This window comes from Diabrotica virgifera, chromosome 7, assembly GCF_917563875.1.
Source record: "Diabrotica virgifera virgifera chromosome 7, PGI_DIABVI_V3a".
Taxonomy (NCBI): Eukaryota; Metazoa; Arthropoda; class Insecta; order Coleoptera; family Chrysomelidae; genus Diabrotica; species Diabrotica virgifera.
In genome coordinates, this window is record NC_065449.1 from 88,050,270 (window position 1) to 88,069,665 (window position 19,396).

The 19,396-nt window shown below is 33.1% G+C and overlaps 1 protein-coding gene across 4 annotated transcripts in view; it reads left to right on the plus strand.

Moving 5' to 3' along the window:
• Positions 1-19,396, plus strand: part of LOC114329654 (zinc finger and BTB domain-containing protein 8A-like) — a 184,604-nt gene that overhangs the window by 152,267 nt on the left and 12,941 nt on the right. For 2 of the 4 annotated variants that reach the window (XM_028278835.2, XM_028278832.2), the window contains 2 exons: positions 1,443-1,499; positions 7,603-7,803. In XM_028278835.2, the coding sequence (XP_028134636.1) occupies positions 1,443-1,499; positions 7,603-7,803 (258 nt within the window). The remainder of the gene's footprint in view (positions 1-1,442; positions 1,500-7,602; positions 7,804-19,396) is intronic. The other 2 variants (XM_028278836.2, XM_028278834.2) reach the window with 1 other exon arrangement.

Genomic DNA, 19,396 nt, shown 5'->3' on the forward strand with positions numbered 1-19,396 from the left:
TGCCCCTCAGCAAACTATGGTCAACCCTACATCAAACCAACATTAAACATGGCCTTATCAAAGCAGTCCAAAGTCTGTATAATGGAACGACTGCAAAAATTAAAACTGGATTAAGGATGTCTGAGGGATTTAAGGTCACGAAAGGATTGAAGCAGGGTTGTTGTATTTCGCCTACCCTTTTTAAAATTTATCTGGAACAAGCACTCAAGCTTTGAAAAAGAAAATGTAATGGCATGGGAATCCCTCTCAATGACGACACAACACTATACACTTTATGTTTCGCTGATGACCAAATTCTGATTGCTCAGGATCATGACGACTTGAGTTTCATGACGCGGAAGGTAATAGAAGAATATAACAAATGGGGTCTCGAGGTAAACATTAAGAAAACTGAAGCCATGTGTATTGGAGGAACAAAGCAGTCCATTACATTAGACGATGGGGTAGAAATTAAACACTGCGATGAATACAAGTACCTTGGCATGAAGATAACTATAAAAGGCAGAAACATACAGGGTAGAAAAGCCATATCCATGATGAACGGCATTCTGTGGGACCAGAAAATATCTAAAGCTAACAAACAGCTCATATACAATAGCATTCTTAAAAGTATAATGACATATGGCAGTGAAGTTTGGCCACTGAAACAAAGAACGGAAAAATGTTACTAGTAACAGAAATGAACTTCTGGAGAAGAGCAGCAGGCAAATCAAGAAGAGATCGGATACCAAATGAGAGAATACGAGAAATGATTTGAGTCACACATACAATAATTGATGACATAAAAACAAAACAACTAGTATGGTACGGCCATGTAATAGAATGCCAGATGACAGGACCCCTAAGCAGATTTTGGCATGGACACCACAAGGGAGAAGAAAAAGAGGAAGGCCGAGAAGAAGCTGGAGGCAGGGAATTGAAAAAGAACTAGAGGAAAGAGAAATCCCTCCAGGTCTATGGTTAAACAGAGAAGAATGGCGGTTAGGAGTCGGAAGGCGTCGGAGAACGCTGTAAACCGATATTAGTAGTAGTAGTAGTATTCAAATGATACGTATGGCCGCTTCGTATTTCCGATTACGTTTGTTTTCTATTCTGATTTAATGAAAATTTCTTTTATTTTATTCGTATTTGCCAGCCTTTTCTAAAATAGCTACCCTCCGTTCTGTATTCGTGTAGAATATTCAAAATTTTGGCGGAAAATACCCTTCTTATATTTTTGGTTATTCGTGTTTATGATTCCTAAAAATTCAAATACCACAAATTTATAACTTTCGAACGAACCTATTTTTTTCAATTAACAATATAAAATGTCTAATTGATAGTATTTATCACAGCAAACCATTTGCCTTACGCTTTTAATCTAACACACAGAAATATAATTGTGGTGGGCTCAGATTATTATTCATATTGTGGAATATCCCAATTTTTTATTACTTTTGTAGTTGCTCGCCGTCCCTATAATAAAAGACCCAGAGGTAGTTCAAGGATAAATCCCCTAGGTAAGTAAGATCTCAACCTGTATATATTTTATTTTTAGAGTTTGTTTGTTTTGTTGTATTTAGAAATTTTTGTATTTTGTTAGATGTCTGTGTGGATTGGCTATTATTGTCTTTAAAAATATAATTTTCTACTTAGGCAAAATCGTTACAAAATTTATAATTTAAGGAAATATTTATGTTTGAAGTATATGACATATGCAATTATGTATCATTACTATTATAGATACAGTCGGAAAAATGAGAGAATACCCATGAACGATCACATCAATCACTTATTTTGTATTTGCTGTCTTTCTCTATAAATAACAAACGTTTGTTATAGAAAAAGATAGCAAATACAAAATAAGTGATTGATGTGATCGTTCATGGGTATTCTTTCATTTTTCCGACTGTAAGCACTCTCGCCATTAGATCATAGTCGAAGCTGTGGTCAAGTTTAAGCAGCATTATATGAGTCCAAGCTTTTTCCGGGGATATCCTACTAAAACATTGATAACTGTTTAGAAATTAGTACGCACATTTTAAAATTATTTATGGTAGGGGTGATTAGATTTTATCACGTAAATAGAATGACTAAAAGACACTGTACTACTTTCATTCCCAAGATAATTTCGAACGCCATTTCAGACGCCTGATCGATGGGTGCCCTCTTTGTATTAGAGGATATTTAGGCTTTTTTTTAACTTATCATGTTTATTATTGTTTTGGTCTTTACGTTATTCTATTAAAAGTCTATAAATAGTTTGGAACTACAAACATCTCCTTTAACCTTCGGATGACCAAGCGTGGGAAATTGTGACCCCAGCGTATGTTTTTCTTTAATAAATTCAAAAGTATTTTCAATTTTTAACTCATTATTTTTTTATTTGACTTTAATATCATTCTAGATATCCTCATATTTTGAAATAAAAAAAATTCCCTATATTTTACGAATAAAAAATATATTCTGAAGTTTATGTTTAGTAAAATACCGTCTATTATGTGTAATTCCAAGTAGTTTTACGCTAATGACGTCGACTTTGCAAAGTAACAAGACACTTACTCAACATACACACTACACATGACACTAATACTCATGTTGTGACTGGCTGAATGACATAAAGTCCATGCCATAAAAAAACCCTTCATTTTTGTTAATTGTCATTTTTGACCTGGGGTCATTTTCCCTCCTTGGTCATCCGTGTAACAAAAAAGGTTGGTCATCGGAAGGTTAAAACAACTGCCAAACATAACACAGTAACTTAGTCATGGGAGACAAGGTATAAATCAATTGGTGGTAACTATTCAGTTTTTCAGTGTGTCAAAGCCAAAGGAAATAAATTTTTATGATTTCGCGAATGAGCGATTTTGGAAATAAATCCCGAAACAGGTCGATTTTTATTTTTAAATTATGTTTTGGCATATATGTCATACTAGTGACCGTAATCGATGATTTTTTAAACGAGAACAGGGGTCGCTTTCATGGAACGTTTTCAGAAGACGCTTCTGAAAACGTACGTACCCAGAAACTACATTTCGATATTAATAGCAGACTTCAATGTTAAGGCTGGAAAACGGGAAATAATAGGGAAGGTGCAGGGAAAGAATCAGTTCACGAAGAAAAGAATGATACGGGAACACTACTATGCGACTGTGAGCGGCCGTGGAGTAACGGCATAATCGCTGGCCTCATACGCCAGTGTACGTGGGTTCGATCCCTGCCAAAGACAAACCATTTTCATTTCCAATAATGACACGAGCCGTCTCACCGTGCCTCGGAGAGTACGTTAAGCCGTCGGTCCCCCTGGGCTAGTGTACATCGACACTAGTTACTTGAAACAGGGTTAAAGATGTAATTGGCGCTGGAACTATCCGAAAGGATCTCCCCGGCAAAAATCCCATACGATATTATTATTACTATGCGACTTAGTTTTGACGACTGACACACATATTGACAACACCATTCCGACATAAAAAACAACTTAAAATAACATTGCTACTTATAGGCCGAAGAGAAGGTGACCAGATAGACCGTGTACCTATTTCAAAAGATTGCTAAGAAACACAAGATGTCAGATCATATAGGTGAGCGAACGCTGATTCAGCAAAAAAGAGCAAAAAACAACAAACCGTCGAAATCGAAGATAAAGAAAATGGCTGGATAACATCAAAACAAGCGTAATGCATGCAACAGAACAAACAACAGGACAAGGCAAATTAATGAATTAAAAGATAAAGAATTCAAAATCAAAAATATAAAAGAAACAAACATGGATGATATGGATACGAATACATCATATGCAACACTCAATGAATATAAAAGGAAAAAACAGGACGCACCAAAACTAGATTAACAAAAAAAAACTGTAAAGGATGAATAAATCGACGCAATAAAATAGAAGAAATAACCAATACAACAAGAAACTATGACTAGGTTAAAAAACAATGCAACAATAAAACAACACTAAGACCTGAAATCGGTAAAAAGAAACTGGGGAAAGCATTTCTCTAACTTTTACAAAATTAAACAATGTAGGAATATTGGGGAAGTGCTGATACAAGATGGAAGAGACGAAGGAGAAAACGCTCCCAATTACATGAACATTGTAGAGACAGCGAAAAGACTGAAAGCAGGAAAAGCAGCAGGACGGGATGAAATTAACAATTTATAAAAAATGGAGAAGAACTAATCAGCAGAACCCGGAAAATATGCCTTTGTAGTGTAGAAAGAGTCATACAATAACGATATAAAAAAAGGAGACCCAAAGGATATCAGTAACTTACAGAAAAATTATGCTACTGAACACCACATAAAAAATATTCACAAGCATCTTGCGAAACACAATAGACACCGAAAACACACTGGAGCAATACTAACAAAGTCTTCAGGCAAGGAAAATTTATTATAGACACCATTCACCTACTATCCATTATTTCTACAATCATACAGAGTGACAGACGAACTTTTAAATGATGTATCACAAGCCTTATATTGTCCAAATTATTAGGGGTAGTCCATACTTTTTCCACACTTAGGGCCGGTTTTTCAGTGCTGGGTTAACCTATTTATTTTTTGGTCACCGAAATATTCATGTTTAATCAGTTTTTCAGTACTAGGTTAGAGCTTAAACTCGTTTAAGTTAACCACGATTTTAACCGATCCTCGTTAGATGGTTTACACTGGTTTTTGCGGTTACGCTTGCGCATTGGTGCAGTGAATGCATCATGTTTATTTTTTTTGAGTACCTGCCTGACAGAAGGGATTAGTTGGGTTATGTTATTTTCTCTCATCCCGGGAAGTATTCTAATACCTTGTTCATCATCATCATTCTCTTTGCCTTATCCCTATGCGGGGTCGGCTTCCCTAATTGCATTTCTCCACACAATTCTATCTTGGGTCATATCAATGTTAATCCCCTTTACCAACATGTCCTGCCTTAACGTCTCCCCACAGGTCTTCTTTGGTCTTCCTTTCCTACTCCTTCCAGGAATCTGCACTTCAGCTATTCTTCGTATTGGGTGATTAACGTCTCGACGTTGAACATGACCAAACCATCTTAACCTATGCTCTCTCATTTTGGCATCAGTTGGTGCCACACCTAGACTTCCCCTAATATACTCATTTCTAATTTTATCCTTCTTTGTCACTCCACTCATCCATCTAAGCATTCTCATTTCCGCCACATACATTCGTTGTTCCTCTTTCTTTTTCACTGCCCAACATTCAGTTCCGTGCATCATAGCCGGTCTTATGGCTGTTCTATATTTTCCCTTCAACTGCATTGGAATTTTTCTGTCACACAACACACCACTCGCTTCTTTCCACTTCATCCATCCAGCCCTAATTCTACTGCATGCATCTCCATCTATTTCTCCATTACTCTGTAATACCGATCCTAGGTACTTAAAACTATTGTTTTTCACAATCATTTCACCATCCAAAGATACCATTTTATTTGTAGTAACTCCATCTTTAAATGAACACTCCAAATACTGTTTTTGTCCTACTCAGTTTTAAACCTTTTTCCTCCAGAGCTTGTCTCCACTGTTCCAGTTTTTGTTCTAAGTCTCTTTCACTATTTCCTATTAACACTACATCATCAGCATACATTAGGCACCATGGAATACTACCCTGTAGTTTCGATGTTATCTGGTCCAAAACTAATGAGAATAAATAAGGACTAAGCACCGAGCCTTGGTGCAATCCTACTTTCACCTGAAATTTATCAGTCTCTCCCACACCTGTCCTAACACTAGTCGTTACTTCCTCATACATATCTCTCACAATCTTTACATATTCGCCAGGGACTCCTTTCTTATTGAGAGCCTTTATAATAACAAGGTATTCTAATACCTTTTTATTAATACCTTGTTAATACCTTTATAATAACAAGGTATTCTAATACCTTGTTATTATAAGGAAATTATTATTATTGAAATTATAAATTATTATCCTTATTATATAGGAAGGAATTATAAGGAAATATATTTAAATATAATTGTAACAGGTACCTATGTTTACACTTACTGTAACAGGATTTAATGCATGATTCCTAGTAATATTTTAAAAAGATTATTTTATATTTGTCTACACAGCAAAATACTTAATTATTACCAAAGAGTCTGACTTCTTATTTCCTGGTCAATCTGTTTAAATACTGATAAGATCGTGGTCTTTGACAAACAAAATCGGAAAAAAGTCTAAATCGTCCCAGTAATTCTAATTCTCTTCTGTTATGAAACCGAGGTAGACGTTATGAACTAAACAAAGATTCCGAACTTGATATTGCATTGCATTAATCATTTTTTTAATTTGGTTATGAAATTGTCTTTTATTTATTTTTCTGTCAAATTGATCATTATTTCTCGAATTGCACATGCGCACGTACAGTTACTGCGGCCAACATAAGAAAAAAAGTGATTAGCTAACCGAGATTTTCTTAACTTGATTTAAAGCACTGAAAAACGCTATGAGGGTTAAAATATTGGTTAAAATTTAAACTAGGTTAGCTAACCTAAATTTTAACCGCTCACTGAAAAACCGGGCCTTACAAGAGCTTTGAAACGTCAAATTCTCAAATTGTTGGTATTATGCGCAGAGACATGTTAACCATAGACAACACATACTGAGCAAAAAAGCATGACGCGCGGCAGTCGATCGGTGGTCTATCTATCTCTTTTTACTAAACTATACCGCTCATATGACAAAGATGGCTAGACCACTCAAAATGAATATTGACCAATGGCGTCCTTGATATCGGCGTTACACCTCGATGCACAGAGCGGCCCATAGCTAGCCTAATCTACAGGTTATTATATATATGATTATGCGTCTGCTTAAATTATTTTACATGCGTACAATATTTGGGCCACCCAGGCAACATATTAAGTGACTATGTAATAGGTCTGAATCCCGCGTATGAAAAAAAAGTTGATTAATAGCAAGCTAAAAATTTGTTAATAGCTTAAGGGTGTCTAGTCGGACAAACTTTGATATATGGGAACACTGGAACAGGGGAAGTTTTAATTGTGGGACAGGTTAAAAATTTGGAACGGTCAGACCACGAAAACGGCACATGTATTTTGTCCGACAGAACAGACTTAAACTCTCCGAACAGAGATTAAACTCTCATGCAAAAATCAGACTGCTATTTATCACCAAAATGGGCGTTTTAATTAGTGGAACATGTAGAATGTGTCAAATGACAGGAATTATGACAGGTGATAAATAGCAGTCTGATTTTTGCATGAGAGTTTAATCTCTGTTCGGAGAGCTTAAGTCTGTTCTGTCGGACAAAATAAATGTGCCCTTTTCGTGGTCTGACCGTTCCAAATTTTTAACCTGTTCCACAATTAAAACTGCCCCTGTTCTAGTGTTCCCATATATCAAAGTTTGTCCGACTAGACGCCCTTACGCTATTAACAAATTTTCAGCTTGCTATTAATCAACTTTTTTTTTCATACGCGGGATCCAGACCTATAAGCTCTAGCTCACATGTAACTGCGCCATTCAATATTCTCCATAATAAAAGTTACAATAGTAGGTAGTAATAACATCCCTCATATTATTATTCTTGTATAATTATACTTAAAATTTGACATTAATTTTCTTTATTTTGTTAAGGTATAGGAAGACCAGCTTCATTTCCACAATTTTTCCCAGACTCATTTGACAGCGTTGGATATATGACAACAAAGTCCCATCATCCCACACTCAGTGACTTAGAATCCAGCCAAGAAATGATTTATAATTCCTCGGAAATGGATAATAATATGGACCAAATAATGATGGAACCATTGGTGGAAATAAAAACTGAACAAATGGGTAAGGATATATGTATAACCAATTTTTTAAAGTGACGAAAAATCGTTGTTTCTAAATGTCATAATCATTAAACTCATAATGACGAATGCGATAAAATCCGTTACTGTTCGTTATTAACGGTCTCTGTTGATGCTGTATGCACTCTCTTAAGCCGGGTACACATATGCGAGCAGAACTGCTCGCACACAGTTCGTTGAAAATATATTTACAGCGAACTCATCACAAACTCATGATCCATGGAAAGCGTCGAATCAACTACGAAAAAACTTGTGCGAAGTTTAATGTAAATGATTCATTTAATTTGTAATTTTATCTCAAAGTCACGTAGACCAGGACTAATCTGTAAAAAAACGTCTATTTTTTGATGTGAGAGGCCTTCAATAATAATAATTGACTTATGCTCCTTCTCAAATATGCCCGGAACATTAATAAAAAAATTAAAATATTTAAAAATTTCGAAAAACATCGATTATTTTCTGCTTTCTTTGCTTATAACTTTATAACGATTCGTTTTGGAACAAGGTCGTACAGAAATAAAATAAAGATAATTGAATTTTGTATGATATACGACTGGTCAAAAATGTCTTAAGGTATTACCTTTTCTGCAATATAGCAATAAATACAAAATAAGGGGGCAAAATACGCCTGTTGTTATTCAATGTTTCTTAACCACTTTGGTGGTACTTAGAACCTTAGTAATTCGCTTAGAAAATTCTTATAACTTACTTAAACGGTCTACCAAATTTCATTAAAATCGAGGTAATAGATTTTGCATAATAAAGGCTATAGCGGGATAAGATGGTCAAAATGCCCCCGCACCGATCAGCCCCGCTACTTATGTTTTCGATAAAGCATATAAAATTATGCCCTCATGCAAATTTTTAGTTTCCCAGAGGTCCTAAAACTTTTTAAATCAAGAAAAGAAGAATTTTTAGGTTTTATTTTTTTGTGAGCGCAGTTTTACTTTAAAAAATCTGAAAAAATTTAAGAGGTATCTTTTGAATACAAAACAACCTGATTTTTTTTTCAGATTTTTGTAATAAAAAATGAGCACAGGAAAAATTTTCAAAAAATTTTTAGGTTATGATAATATAATTTGGCCAACTTTCAAATAGTATTAGTCCAGAGAAATAAGATTTTTCTCGTGACACATCCCCCTCCAGGCCTAAACCAAATTTTTTGAGTAGTATGGACATCTATATTAATAACCTTTATGTTTCCTGCAGCCGATTTTGATGATATACATAGTTATAAACAAATGAAGATCAGAAAACGGTAAATTTTCGCTTTTTTCTTCTATAACCAAAAAGTTAAGCATTTTAAAAAAATTTGAGAGTAAGAAACTCATAAATCGTCTAAAAGATTTCAATATGGCGTTCGCTGAATATGTCTATCCTTATTGGTTGCTTAGAAAATTGCAAAATAAATAATAAATTTTGAGTTTTTATAAATATTCATAACTTCTGTAAAAATTAACTTAGAACCTTCTTATCTCACGAATTGCTGAGACTTCTGGTGCTTAAATTATATTTTAAATTTCAAAGTAATAGGTCAAATAGTTTAAAAGTTATTTAATTTGTTTATCCCAAATTAATTTTTTTTGCAACACTATAAGTCAGAAAATTATGAGGTTACAATAAGACTTCTAACAGTTTATGGAAGGAGAACATTTATACTGTTGACTTAATTAAAAAAAATGACAAAAAGTAATTTTAAATAGTGTAAAATTATATTGCAAAAACACGTTGAATTTTTTATTTACTTATAAACAATTAGAATAACTTTTTAACCGTTACCCGTAGAAAAATTATTTTTTCATATTTGGAAAGAATGAATTTTCATACACATTTAGAAAGGAAAACAATTGTCCCAGCACAATTAGGGACGAAGTTAGCCCCCCCTTTTTTTAATTTACATGTTTTTGCAAAATAATTTTACAGTATTTAGAATTATTTTTTGTCATTTTTTTTAAATTAAATTAATATTATAAAACTTCTTCTTTCATAAACTATCCAAAGTATTAGTGTAACTTCATCATTTTCTGACTTATAGCGTTGCAAAAAAAAATTAATTTGGGATAAACAAATTAAATACCTTTTAAACTATTTGACCAATTGCTTTGAAATTTAGGGTATGATTTAAGCACCAGGAGTCTCAGCATTCCGTGTAATAAGAACGTTTTACGTTAATTTTTACATAAGTTATGAATATATATATATATATATATATATATATATATATATATATATATATATATATATATATATATATATATAATTATTAATATGTAGTGACTGTTAATAATACAAAATGAATAATTTTGGGGAATGCAGTCAATGTGTTTTGGGCTGATTAAAAGAGAATATATATATATATAAACTCAAAATTTATTATTTATTTTGCAATTTCCTAAGCAACCAATAAGGATAGACATATTCAGCAAACGCCATATTGAAGTTTTTTATACGATTTATGTGTTTCTCACTCTCAAATTTGTTTAAAATACTTAACTTTTTGGTTATAGACGAAAAAAGCGAAAATTTACCGTTTTCTGATCTTCATTTGTTTACAACTATGTATATCATCAAAATCGGCTGCAGGAAACATATAGGTTATTAATATAGACGTCTATACTACTCAAAAAATTTGGTTTCGGCCTGGAGGGAGTTGTGTCACCAACATGATATTTTTTTTCCTTATTTCTCTGAACTATATTTTTTTGTGTACTTTTTGCCGTTCTTTTGAATGGCTGAGGCAGAATTTTTAGTATCTGAGCGGAAAGAACGAAAAAATCGAAAAAACCGTTTTAGGCTGTCACGAGATGCATCTCGGGACAGCCAATTTTAGGATTTAGGATCCTTACTACAACAATTGAAAAAATACTAAAAGTGTCATAACAGTGTTGTCATAAAATTTGGTATGTGGGGTTATAATAATATTTGGAACAACTTTTCCAAATAACTTTTTTCGATATCTCTAACGCGAAGCAAATCGAATCGCATATCGAAAATTCACCCTGTTTGTGGATTCGCAGTAGGCCGCGTTTAAAATTTAAAGTTCAGTTGACTATTTTAAAAATTGTGAACCATCAACTCTATGACTGCAAAATTTCAAATCTGTATATATTTTGATAGCCGAAACATAGGGGTGTTTTCATCTTAAATAGGACACACTGTATGTTATCCATTCGATAATTTATTGCAACTAATATAGTCGTATTTTTTACAGATTCAAAATATACAATGAGAATACTGACTAATTCACTAATTTTATCATGAAAAGTTCAAATTGATTGCATTGAAATGTTGAACCGATTAATGCGTATTAATATAATAATATTATTATAATTATTATAATATAATAGAGTGAGTTTTATGTATAGAAACCCTGAAGTATCTCGGAAACGACTTGCAGGTTTTTCATAGGTTTTGGCGAGTAGGGGTTTTCTAATGCAGCCGATATTACAGTGATAATTACATTGTTGTCAGATTTTCAGTTTTTCTGGAAATCTAATGAATTTTCTTATTTCAAATGGAACACCCTGTACATTTTTTGCGTTTCGAAGTCCTTAAGATATACTGATTATTTTGTATGTTATATTCCCTATACCTAAATGCCATAGTTTGGGAGCTATTGCTACATTGATTTAAAAAAAAAATTAAAGAAATTATAAAAATCAATTTTTTAGACCCGTGTAGGCATTATTTTACGTTCATTTCTGTACTTCGCAGTTTCAAAAATAATATTTTTGATTTGTGTTTTTTAACCTTGAAAATCGTCATTATTCGATTTCTTTTCAGTTTTAAATTATTTATAACTCGAAAACGATTAACTTTAGAGAAAAATTACAAAAGAGCTTTTTTGTTCCCAATGGACCGAAGAACCTAAAATAATGTCTACCCAGGCCGAAAAAATTGATTTTTATAATTTGTTTAAAAAGTTTTTTTAAATAAATGTAGCAATAACTCCGAAATTATGGCCTTTAGGTATGGGGAATATAACATGGAAAATAATCAGTATTTCTTAAGGACTTCAAAACGCAAAAAATATACATAGTGTTCCATTTGAAATAAGAAAGTTAATTAGATATTCAGAAAAACGGAAGATCTGACAACAATGTAAGTATTACTATAACATCGGCCACATTAGAAAACCCCTCCCCACCACAATCTATAAAAATTGTGCAAGCCATTTCCGAGATAATTGAGAGTTTCCATACATAAAACTCACTCTGTATATTATATTATATTATTACACATTAATTGGTTCAATACTTCAATGCAATTAATTTGAACTTTTTATGATAAAATTAGTGAATTAGTCAGTATTATGATTTTATATTTTTAATCCATAAAAAATACGACTATATTAGTTGCAATCAATTTTCAAATTGATAAGATACAGTTTGTCGCATTTAAGATGAAGACACCCCTATGTTTAGGCTATCAAAATATATACAGATTTGAAATTTTGCACAGTCATACAGGGTGATGGTTCACAATTTTTAAAATAGTCAACTAAACTTTAAATTTTAAACGCGGCCTATTACAAACAGGGTGAATTTTCGATATGCGATTCGATTTGCTTCGCGTTACAGATATCGAAAAAAGTTATTTGGAAAAGTTGTTCCAAATATTATTAAAACCCCACATACCAAATTTTATGACAAAATTCACACTTTTAGTATTTTTTCAGTTGTTGTAGTCAGGATCCTAAATCCTAAAATTGGCTGTCCCGAGATGCATCTCGTGACAACCAAAAACGGTTTTTTCGATTTTTTCGTTCTTTCCACTCAGATATTAAAAATTCTGCCTCTGTCATTCAAAAGAACGGCAAAATGTACACAAAAAAATACTATTTAAAAGTTGACCAAATCATATTATCATAACCTAAAATTTTTTTGAAAATTTCAAAAAATTTTCCTGGGCTTATTTTTTATTACAAAAATCTGAAAAAAATCAGTTTGTTTTGTATTCAAAAGATACAACCTCTTGATTTTTTTCAGATTTTTTAAAGTAAAACTGCGCTCACAAAAAAATAAAACCTAAAAATTCTTCTTTTCTTGATTTAAAAAGTTTTAGGACCTCTGGGAAGCTAAAAATTTGCATAAGGGTAAAATTTTATATCCTTTATCGAAAAAATAAGTAGCGGGGTGATCGGTGCGGGGGCATTTTTGACCATCTTATCCCGCTACAGCCAATTTGCAATCTAAATGTTTTTAAAAAGTTCAAATTTTTTAATATCTTTCTGAACAAAAAGTAGACCATTTAGAAATTAGCTAATTTTTTTACATATAAAGAGGTGTTTTACCTATCTAATACAATTTACATAATTAAAATCGGATTATTTAAGGGGCCTTAGCAATGTTTTAAAATTATAAACAAGTTTTTGGCTTATAAACAAATAGCTTTGTTTAACCCTTAAGTACTAACATCTTAAATCAAAGACGTAAACACTAACTAACCGCCTGACAGACGGGTTTAACATTTTAGTGGTAATTTTTGTTTTTGTTAAATATTTTAATGCAAAAAAATATCTCGATGACTTACTGAAAGTATTGATTATCTAAAAAACGCAGTAATTAATCTAGTTTTTCTGTATTTATTAAAATTAAAAACATTAACAAGAATGGAAGGATTGCTTGTGTGCTTTTTTACTCCTGAAAAAAAGTGTGATAAAAATTAAAGACATTCAAGAATCTTGATAAAAATGTATAATCAAGTTAAACGAAGAGTAAGAAACATGAAAGTAAAAAGGTTTTTAAAAAATGTTAAACAAAAAAAAACTGACATGTACTATAGTTAGTACAGTGTAGCAATGGTAGTCAGTGGCAACATTTTCATCACAAATTGATTCCACTTCGCTTATGTCGTCTTCTACCTCATCAAACCATTTCAAAAGAGTTTCCTCATAGTCTTTATTCCCTTATTTGATGTTTTTTGGCGAACTGGGGCACATTATGTGTAATAACGAACTGGGCACAAACACTAACACCCCCCGTCTATTAGACGGAAATCACACTTTGAGTCTAAATATCTTTCGAATAACAACCTGCCTCAAATTGCCGAATTCAATACTACTAAAGAACAACCCAACTTAAAAAGTCACAAACGGGTGACCTTCAAAATTTTCTAGGAAAATATCCCACTTTCAACAAGCGATGCCGTCTGAGAGACGGATTGTTAGTACTTAAGGGTTAATAATAAAAAAATTAATTTCTAACAATGCAAATAATTAAAACCGGTATAATTTGACATAAACTTTCAAATGCTGACAGCAGAATTGCTATTTTATTTTTTAATCAAAAGTTATTTGCGTTCAAAAATTGCAATTTTTAGATTTTTTTGAAAGTTCCACCGCGTTTATCTCGAACACTATGCATCCTACGAAAAAACTTGTAAGAACATTTTTTGCTTAGAATTACCCAAGAAATACAAAAAAATGTTTTATTTTGCGAAAAATCGATGTTATGTAATTCCTCAAGTTCTTTGTTTATAACAATCTTATCGACATCCAGATCAACTGTTAACCAAAAAATTCGTGTTCTACTGGTCCAAATACATAAAAAAAACTTGGCTAAGTCCATCTAAATAAAGGAGCCCGTAGCACCCCCTCCTGGCTACAGCACTAATTTGTTTATAAGCCAAAAAATTGTTTATAACTTTAAAACATTGCTGAGGCTGCTTAAATAATCCGATTTCAATTCTGTAAAGTGCATTAGATATGTGGAGTGGAGTGCTTCTTTATATGTAAAGAAATTGACAAATCTTTGTATGTTCTAGTTTTTGTTGTGCAAGATTTTAAAAAATTTTAATTTTTTTAAAAAAGTTTAGATTGCAAAATTATTATGCAAAATATAGTAAGTCAATTTTAATGAAATTTGGTGGACGGTTTTGGCACATTACAAAAATTTTCTAAGCGAATTAGGAAAGTTTCAAGTGTAACCTAAGTGATGGAAAAACATTGAATAAGGACAGGCTTGTTTTGCCCCCTTATTTTATATTTATTGCTATTTTGCAGTAAGGGTGATAAATTAAGACATTTTTAACCAATCGTACCTGATAGAAAATTTAATTATCTTTGTTTTATTCCTATACGACTTTGTTCCAAAATGAATCGTTTTAAAGTTATAAGCAAGGAAAGTAAAAAAAAAACGAAATTTTTAAATATTTTATTTTTTTTATTAATGTTGCGGGCATATTTGAGAAGGAGCATAAGTCAATTATTATTAACGAAGTTATCACCTAACTTTATCCGTAAAAATCCGAATGCCACCTCTCACATCCACCTAAAAACAGATCCTTCCTGGTCTAACGTTCTAAATGTAAATAAAGAGAGCAATTATTTATTTATCAGCTATAAACTAAAAATGAATTGCATTGTGTTTTTCACATTTTTTTCTCAAGAACACGTCATTCACTCAATCTCAACGCGACGACAATAACAGACGATATCGCTGCGTACGCCGCGGCGCGCCGTCCAAATTGAACTGCGAATATCCTTTGTGTTCGTCCCAAAAACCGACAGGCCGTGGTTTGCTACGAGTGACGAATGAACAGCTCGTAAGCGGTGCATCCTGCCGTACAAATTATACGAATATAACGTTCGCATAAAATTCTGTATGTACGGCAGGACGAACCAGTTACGAGCTGTTCATTCGTCACTCGTTACGAACCACGACCTGTCGGTTTTTGGGACGAACACAAAGGATATTCGCAGTTCAATTTAGACCGCGTACGCAGCGATATCGTCTGTTCTTGTCGTCGCGTCGACATTGAGTGAATGACGTGTTCCCAGAGATAAAAAACGTGAGAAACACAATGTAATCAATTTTTATTTTAGAGTTGATAAATAAATAATTGATGTCTTTATTTATATTTAGAAGGTGACTTTGAGATAAAATTAAAAATTAAATGAATGATTTACATAAACGTCGCACAAGTTGGTTCGTCGCTTTCCATGGATGGTGATGAGTTTGCGATGAGTTCGCTGTAAATATATTTTCAACGAACTGTATGCGAGCAGTTCGCAAAAAGCTCGGCTCGCATATATGTAGCCGGCTTTAGTTTCTTACGCGGTCGGATTTTGTTCGCGATATCTCTACTCTCTTCTATTTTATAAAATATTGAATCCTGGTTAGTATTCTTTCAACGTTTTACCTCACAAGTTAGTCAATATTATGAATAATAAGAAAGTTGGCAGTGGTTTTCTGACAAAAGAAACACATATGATGAGTTGTTAAAAAAGTGGCTAATAGTAAAAACAAAATTACTGAAAAGAAGAATAGAAGATTATCAAATACGAAAAAGATACGACATAAGAGTAAGTGGTGAAATAAAACTTATCTTTCCCGTGAATAAACACACCTCCAGTGTTAGATTTTACGTGTGTTTTGAAAAACTTTTTACTATAAATTGTAAAAATACAAAAACAATAGATACTACTGAAAAAGTAAAGATTTTAACTGGGAATTTTATACAGAAAACTTTACTAAATGCTGGAAAAAACTCTCATCTATCGCTCGACAACAAGCTGCTGATATACAAAACAATAATAAAAACCATTTGGCCATATGGTTTGCAGCTGTGGGGATCAGCTAGCAAAATCTTTCAATTCAATACTCTGAGAACAATCGCTAATGCTAATGCCCCTTGGTGTACCCAGAATGACGAAATACATAGAGATCTGCAGGTACTAACAGTCTCTAAAGAGTGCAAAAATCTTCTGAACAATATCAAAATAGGTTGTGAGTGTATATCCTAATACCCTGGCATAGAATCTTTTTAACAACCAACAAAGGGTTGTTGAATATGATTTGAACCAATTGAAGCGTTATGATCCCTTGGACCTACCTAACCGATCCTGACAATCTACAGCCGTGGAAGCCACGCCTTTAACAGCGCCCAGCCATTGTGTTTTGTGGTGTTTTTAGTTTTCGTGCTCGCGTATCAGTTGTTTTCCGCCGGTTAACAAGCCAATCCCACATAACAATTTCATGTTCTTAGTAGATTCATAGTAGTGTTACCCAAATGCAAGACCAAGACGAGACTTTGACAGTCTTGGTCTTGGTCTTGCGCCAGTACACCTGGTCTTGGTCTTGGTCTTGGTATTGCGCTCCCGGTATTGGTCTTGGTCTTGGTCTTGCAGCAAGAGTCTTGCAAGTCTCGCAGTTGCCCATTAGCCTATTGCATATCTTAGAACAACGTAACAAAGAGGTACATTTTAAGCTTGAATATCATAGCCATAGTAAAGACTAGCCAAATTAATATATATCGAAACAATTGACACCGTGTGGGGTTTGAACTCACGATCTAAGTGATCCCTGCCTATGTTCTAACTAACTAAAGTTAAAACTACCTCTTAAAATCCACAAAATTTCATTTGCATATCTCAACCGGTTTTAGAGCAATAAATAAATCGTCAGTTTGACACCCCACGTCACATTTGACAGTTTGAGAAAGACAAATTTCAACCCCCCCTATTTGGTAAACAAAGCATTTATAAAGTAAACGTTTATGAAGCAAACTGTCATTACTTTTTCGTGCAGAATTACCCATTAAATTTTGCCATACTTATTTAAAAACATCCTGTATTGATGAAGAACATGGCTAGTTAAAAAAGAAAAAAAGTACCTAACTGTTGTATTATCCAACATAAGTGAAGGAATAAAAAACATACTGTTAAGAAAATATGAGGCTATAGTTGGGCTTTAATTTCAGTATGCTATTGCATGCTAGAATAATAAGTTAGCATGATGCTACAATATTCCACAGAGTGAGAAAAACACAGTTTAATTGGTACACCCGGTATACACTGACAATAATTAATTGACCTGTCTAGCAACAATATCTATTATGTATTACTGCAATATTTATAAAGAATAAGACAAAATATTTAAAAAAATCACTTAAATTGGACAACAGGTTTAGAAAATTTGAGCCATTAAAAATGACCTGTTTTTTAAGGTGGTCTATACTTTTGTCTGGTTATGATACTTACAAATAATAGCCGCGCTGTTTCAGCAAAAATGTTGTTTAGCCGAGTGACCTCATAACACGGGACACATCAGTATACATTATTATAGTAAGACCATTATGTATTGTTTCTGCTGACTGTGCAGCAGAAACAATACATAATAGTCTTACTATAATAATGTATACTGATAAAATTTCTGGTTAGATTCCTAGAAAACTAATAATGAAAAAAATTATTTATGTAAATTTATATAAGTGCTAAGGTGACATATTTTTAAAAAGTTTGGATACGATATTCGATATTACTAGGTCTGGATCCCGCGTATGAAAAAAAAAGTTGATTAATAGCAAGTTGAAAATTTGTTAATAGCTTAAGGATGTCTAGTCGGACAAACTTTGATATATGGGAACACTGGAACAGGGGAAGTTTTAATTGTGGAACAGGTTAAAAATTTGGAACGGTCAGACCACGAAAACGTCACATGTATTTTGTCCGACAGAACTTCCAATTGATTTGTTACCGTTTCATTAAACTCTCATGCAAAAATGAGACTGCTATTCATCACCTGTCATAATTCCTGTCATTTGACATATTCTACTTGTTCCACTCATTATAATTCCCATTTGTTGATAAATAGCAGCCTGATTTTTGCATGAGAGTTTAATGAAAGGGTAAAAAATCAATTGGAAGTTCTGTCGGACAAAATGCATGTGACGTTTTCGTGGTCTGACCGTTCTAAATTTTTAACCTGTTCCACAATTAAAACTTCCCCTGTTCCAGTGTTCCTATATATCAAAGTTTGTCCAACTAGACACCCTTAAGCTATTAACAAATTTTCAGCTTGCTATTAATCAACTTTTTTTTCATACGCGGGATCCAGACCTAGTAGGCGTCGCAACGCAGGAATGTTGTGTTATATGAATATGATTAGAACACGACTATTCTCAAAACCAGAACATTAATTTCAGAGCAAAGAAGTCGGCTGCTGAGAAAGTGTACTAAATTTTTTTATTTTTTAATGACCTCTGAGTACATGTCAAATGTGTCGAGTGTTCTTTTTAATAGATATTTTGATTCGCTATGTATGTTTATGGTATTGTTCGTAAAGTCCAATTTTCAAAATTGTTGTTACAATTTTTTTTGTTTCTCATAGAGTATCTAAGAATACAGCCGAACTTATATACTCCCTAAAACGACCCTCAGTTCTAACTGCAAGACGCAAGAGTCTCGCAGACTTAGTCTTGTTCTTGCTCAAGTCTTGCACGGTAAGTCTTGGTCTTGGTCTTGCTAAAATTAGGCGGTCTTGGTCTTGGTCTTGGTCTTGCGAAAACGCAAGAACAAGACCAAGACTGCAAGACCAAGACCGATTTTGGGCAACACTAATTCATAGCATAGAACATACTTTTCAGAAAAAGTATATACTGAGAAAATGCGTAATTACCATTGGGAATGTGCAGAGCACATACTGAGTATATACTACATTACAGTACTTAAACGTTCTATGTATATACTTAGAATGTACTACCGAACTTCTTTTCAGTATATACTAAGAATATACTTTTTAGGATATTCCAAGGACGTGCTATAAACCTTCTATTTATATACTTAGAACGTAGTA